Genomic DNA, 6,270 nt, shown 5'->3' with positions numbered 1-6,270 from the left:
TTATTTTTAATTATGGATGACATTAATATTATATTAGTTTTTGGTATGCAACATAGTGGTTAGACATTTATATAACTTATGAAGTGATAACCTCAAGTCTATTACCTGCATGACACCATACATAGTTATTACAATATTATTTACTATATTCCCTTTACATCCACATGACTATTTTGTAACTGCCAATTTTTGCTGCTTAATCCTTTCATCTTTTTCACCCAGCCCCTCAACCACCCTCCCATCTGGAAACCATCAGTTTGTTCTTTGTATCTATGAGTTTGTTTCTGTTTTGTTTGTTTGTTTATTTTGTTTTTTAGCTTTCATATGTAAGTGAAATCATATGGTATTTGTCTTTCTCTGTCTGACTTATTTCACTTAGTATAATGCCCTCTAGGTCTATTCAGTTTGTCTCAAATGATAAGATTTCATTTTTTTTTTATGGTGAGTAATATTTCATTGTATAGATGTACCATTTTAAACTTAGTTTGAAACTATGGGTATTTTTGCACGTTTTTTTCCCCTCAAATAATATCTGAATTTCAAGAGTTAGATCCTGTTTTGAAAATTACTATTATATTTTTGAGAGATAAAACAACTTCAAGACATAAAAGTTAAGTTCCTTTGATTTTTAAAAAATACACAATATGTGTAATTAATAATGATGCTACTTATGGATGCATCCAACGAGCCAGGTTTTGGGATTTACTCATTTAAAAAAATAACTTAGCCAAAATCAAATAGCTAATTCCTCTGTACCAATACTGCTTCTAAGTCACTCTACAAAAAAAAAACAATAGTGGTAGAAATTAGAAATGTAACTCACCTCATTTAAAAAAATCTTGTTATCTGATCAAATGATTCATAGGACTGTTCGTGTCATTGATTAAATGGAAAACTTAAATCTTCACATTCTAGTAAGGCTTGCAGAGTCTTCTAGGAAGGCACGCCTAACTTTAATGCAGTTTCCTCAGGGTTCAGTATTTTATACTTGTCAATGATTAAACAACTCTTTAGTGCTTGTATTAAGAACTGTTTATCTGTAGTAAGGCACTTGAACTTGAAACACATATAATTCCCTTCACCCTATACCCGCCCCCGTCAGAAAGTGCTTCTAAGAATGGTCAGAATTTCCTTATCTGAAAATAGTATACAAGACTGAAGGTACCTGGGCCTGAACCGAGCATACAAATGAGTATCTTTATAGGATTGGCTTGAACTGAGAGGAAATAAAATTAACTTCAGCAACAAAGTGGTGGTGTTCACTGTCTCCAGATCCTCTTCCTCTTGGATTTGTAGGAAGAAGCAAAAATTAAGAAAAGCCTGTTTCTCCTTACAAAATTTAGTATTCGTTTCTTTTTCTCATACCTAGCTAAAAAGAAAAATTTTAAACTTTTTTTTTATTGTGATAAAAGATACATAAAATTTATCACTTTGATCATTTTAAAATGTAAAATTCAGTGGCATTAAGTACATTTACATTGTTGTGCTGCCATCACCACTATCTACCTCCAGAAATGTTTTCATTGTCCCAAATGCAAACTTTGTACTTATTAAATAACAGTAATTTCTCATTGCACCCCTCCTCACAACCCTTGATAACCGCGTTTCTATTCTGTCTCTATGAATTTGTTCAGGTACCACATCTAATCATACAATATCTATCCTTTGGCGTCTAGCTTACTTCACTTAGCATAATGTTTTCGAGATTCAACCATGTTGTAGTACATGTCAGAATTCCTTTTGTTTTTAAGGCTAAATAATATCATGTGCTTATATCACACTTTGTTGATCCATTCAACCGTTGATCGACACTTGGCTTGTTTCTACGTTTTGACTCTTGTAAGTAGTTCTGCCTTGAACATTGGTATACTCAGTCAAATAACATTTTAAATTGCAGTGGAACCCTGTTGCTTCTTATTTCCTGTCCTCTGTGCCTTTGCCCCAGTCCAGGTCTGAACACCTCAGTATCGTCACTATAGCTACAACAGCCTCATGGGTCAAGAGAGTTTTTTTTTAAAACCCCTTTACCTTTACCCTTTTTTCCTTGACTGGACTTTGTCTTGTCAGGTTTATTTATAAACCACACAAAGCTCATTAACATGACCACACATTTCAGCAGTCCACCTTTCTACCTTTCTTATTGCAGGAGGGCACTCCTCACAGATAAGACAGTAAGACATGGCTGAGGAGAAAAGCAAGAGAGACTCCATTGGAATGAGTTTGAAAGGATGCCGGACAAACAATGGGTTTGTCCATAATGAAGACATCCTGGAGAAGGACCCAGATCCCAGCAGCCCAGGGGACAGCCCACAGCACAGCGCTGTGGGCATCCTTGGCCCCGAGGAGCCTGACTTGAAGGACATCCAGCCCTACGCAGGGATGCCCAAGGAGGTGCTGTTCCGCTTCTCCAGCCAGGCACGCTACCGAGTGCCTCGGGAGGTACTCTTCTGGCTCACCGTGACGTCTGTGCTCGTGCTCATTGGGGCCACCATAGCCATCATCGCCATTTCTCCCAAGTGCCTCGACTGGTGGCAGGCGGGACCCATGTATCAGATCTACCCAAGATCTTTCAAGGACAGCGACAAGGATGGGAACGGAGATCTAAAAGGTGCCTGGGGGAGACAGGTTAGGGTTGTGCCAGGATGAGGTGGGTTTGTGGCTATCTCTGTCCTTGATACTGAATTATGCCTGGGTTGTATGGTAAGCACATTCCAGTATGACTGGCCACACCTTGTTTATGATATATTTAGAAACCACCCAGGAGAACCCAGAAATTCTTCCCATATGATGAAAGACTACTTGGAGGCCTCTGAGCCCCCTCAAAGAGTTGTTTAATTTACTGCCTACTATGTACATTTGCTTAGTTGGTCATCAATTCTAACTTTTTACATGCACCTCTTGAACGTATCCGGCTTCTGTGCACTTTATAGTTGATTATCTCACAGTGACAGTTTAGAATTGCTTTTCCAGTATATATAGTAGCTAGTTGGGCAATCTGGCTGAGAGTTTCTTACTAACTGAATAAAAAGTAAATTACGTTTTAGAAAAAAATTAAGCGATGTCTTTAAAAGGTGTTTGCCGAGTCTTTAAAATTTAAATCCTGAGAAATGAAGGAAAAGAAAAAAAGCATAGCAGTGTTGGTCATTACTTGAACTGAGGCTTATTTAAAACAATATCCATATTAGTAAAAAAACAAAAAAATAGAAGTAAAACATTATTTTTTTAAAGTTACGCTAATAATCTCTTAGTGAGTTATGTGTAGAATGTCCTTATAATTTATTGCTAAAAACAGGATACTTTTAAGAGTAAAATTATACCAGATAGCAGGTGTAAACTGGAACTGTCCTGGGCAGGTTGGTTGAGATAGTCACCTTGGCTAAGAGTAGGAATAAGAAACAAACTAACAAGGTAATTTTTGATAATGATGTTTGAAGAAAATAGAACAGAATGGTTATTTTAATAGAGTGTGGGAAGTAGAAATGAGCTTAATCTAACTTCAAAATGTTATAAATAAGCTCAAAATCTCTCACTTTCCTTAATAACTAATAAAAGGCTTTTCTTTTGTATGCTCATATCATTTTCTCTCTTTTAAAATCTTCCTGCATCTTCACTAATTGAAATGCTTTCTGTCTTCAAGGTACAGTTCGCACCCATTTCCTGCATTCTTGTTTATTTTCTTCCTGTAATTCTTCCTGATTAGTGTTCACCCTCCCTTTGGGCTGTGTTTATAGCACCCTCTCATACTGCCTTGTAATGTATCTGGGTGACTTCCTTTCCATATCTCTCCACTCCTCAATGGCCGTAGCATCTGTTGCCTTTTATACAGTAAATGCTTAGTAAAAGTGTTTTTTTTTTTTTTTTACAAAAGTGATGTTTTGACAAAATAGAGCTGTTGATTTAAGAATGTCCAGACCTGTAGAGAATTTTTATAAAAATTTATTTGAGCCCCAAAGAGAATATACCTGGAAGCCAGATCTCAACAGACTGAAATAAATACTTCTGAGAATAACAGTTTACAGTTTCTTTTATGCATCCAGACTAAGGAAAGAACTTAAGGAAGACTACATGAAGGTTGGAGCAAGAAAGACTGGGATGGGATTATAGGATCGTTAAGATTATGTGCTCTCTTGCAGGCTTTAGGAGGAGAGGTCTGAAAGGATGGCCAGGTGTTATAAGGAGGGACTGGAAAGGGGGCATTTAATTTTTATTTTTTCAAATTTTATTAAATTTATCAGAATGACATTGGTTCATTAAATTATGTAGGTTTTAAGTGTACGATTCTATAATACATCATTTGTATATTGCATTGTATATTCACCACCTGAAGTCAAATCTCCTTTTGTCACCATATATTTGACCCCCTTTACCTTTATCTACCTTCTCTACCCCTTTTTCCGTTAGACTGTTGTCTGCGTCTATGAGTTTTTGTTTGTTTGTTGCTTTCAATACCACATATGAGTGAAACCATGTGGTTCTTGACTTTTTCTGTCTGACTTATTTTGCTTAGCATGATATTCTCAAGATCTATCTATTTTGTTGCAAATGGCAGTATTTCATCTTTTCTTATGGCTAAGTAGTATTCCATTGCATATATGTACCACATCTTCTTCATCTAATCATCTATCGAAGGACACTTCGATAATTTTCATGCCTTGGCCACCATAAATAATGCTGCAGTGAACACAGGGGTACATATATCTTTATGAATAAATGTTTTCAAATATTTTGGGTAGATACCCAGAAGTGGGATTGCTGGTTATACGGCAATTCTATTCTTAATTTTTTGAGGAACTTCCATACCATTTTTCCATAGTGGTTGTACCAATTTACATTCTGAAGGCAGGCATTTCAAAGGTGTATTAACCTAGCTGCACAGAAACAATGGACAGGGCTTGCTTAAGGCAAAGAAAAAAGCCTTTTAAGTAAAAAGGTTATTATATGCCTGGGGTGTGACTAACCACCATGACCTACTCAGTTAGGAATTTATGATCAGATCACCCTGTGGGAGTATTTTCTATAGAACCCTTCTTTCCTCCACAGAGCTAAAATCCCGAAACCAAAAGATACAGTCTCCATTTCCTGGTTCTCCCTTTTTTTAAAAAAAATTTATTTTATTATTAGTTTCAAGTATATAGTACATTGATTAGACATTTATAGTTTACAAAACAATCCTCCTAATTGCTCTTTCTCTCCTCTGGCTCTCCACCTAACCATTACATTAATGCTAACTTCATTCCCTATGCCGTGCTCCCCATCCTCATGACCATCTGTCAACTACTGATTTGTACTTAACTGGTTCTCCCTTTTTAATCAGCTTCTAGATACAGGTTTTCTCCACTATGTGAAAGTAGAGTGTTCCTAGGAAACCTTTTATAAGCTGAAATGGCATAAAGAGAACAAGCAATTATTAATTTATATGGAAAAATTTTTGAGCATCTCCTGACCTAGAAATAACCTACCAAATCACACCATTTGAAACACATAAAACCAAAAGTAACCCTAACGTGCAGTAAAAGCAGGAAAGATATGATAAATAAATAAGACACATCTTGCTAATGGATGGACACAATAAACTGAGAAAAAGCACAGACGCTCACAGACACAGATCGATGCCCTGGCAGCCTATAGGGTCCCACAGAAAGTTGCTGCATGTAGTTTTCAGGGAAAGAGCTTGGCGGGGCTACTTGCTGCTCCAGGTGTGTGCTGCCTCTGTCAAGGCTCATTGCCAAAAAAAGGATGAACACTATTTTTGCTTTTTGCTGTTTTTCTTAAAAAGTGAAAATCCTCTTAAAATTTCTTTTTGTTAGCAAAAACAGGTATTAATGTAGGTCTTTTGAAAAAGTGAAGTGGTGTAATACAAACTTTCAAAATGTGGGGGCTACCTGTGTACCCCAAATTCTTATAAACAGGGCAGCATCTAATCAGCTCTTATATTTGTCATTTCCAAGAACTTTTTCTTGAGGAACTGGCTGCTTCTTGTGATCAATAAGTATTTGTCCTTGAAGTTGAGGGGATTTTCTTATTATTTGGAGAAACCAGTACAGGTTGCAGTTTGGGTTTTGTGATTGCCTTCTGTCCCCTGGAGTGTGAACCTGAGATCCTTTTTTGACTTTGCATCCGTCCAGCCCCATCTTGTTCCTTTGTGCATCATGTTGTTCTGATTTAAATCAAAATTCTTTTGCTGTCTGTTGACATTCTGTGAGGTCTCATAGGCACCCAGAAGGGGGAATTGAGGTACAGAGAGGACAAAAATGAGCAACTTGTTAGAGA

At 36.8% G+C, this 6,270-nt stretch overlaps 1 protein-coding gene across 1 annotated transcript in view; it reads left to right on the top strand.

Annotated features, from left to right (window-relative positions):
* The first annotated feature begins 2,163 nt into the window (after nt 1-2,163).
* Nucleotides 2,164-6,270, top strand: part of SLC3A1 (solute carrier family 3 member 1) — a 29,778-nt gene continuing 25,671 nt past the window's right edge. Inside the window, exon 1 of the mRNA XM_023531275.1 lies at nt 2,164-2,625. Within this exon, the coding sequence (XP_023387043.1) occupies nt 2,179-2,625 (447 nt within the window). The 5' untranslated portion in view covers nt 2,164-2,178. The remainder of the gene's footprint in view (nt 2,626-6,270) is intronic.

The sequence above is a fragment of the Pteropus vampyrus genome, unplaced genomic scaffold (genome assembly GCF_000151845.1).
Source record: "Pteropus vampyrus isolate Shadow unplaced genomic scaffold, Pvam_2.0 Scaffold66, whole genome shotgun sequence".
Taxonomy (NCBI): Eukaryota; Metazoa; Chordata; class Mammalia; order Chiroptera; family Pteropodidae; genus Pteropus; species Pteropus vampyrus.
Note: the sequence above shows the minus strand (reverse complement) of the source record. Positions and strands in the feature narration are given on the sequence as shown.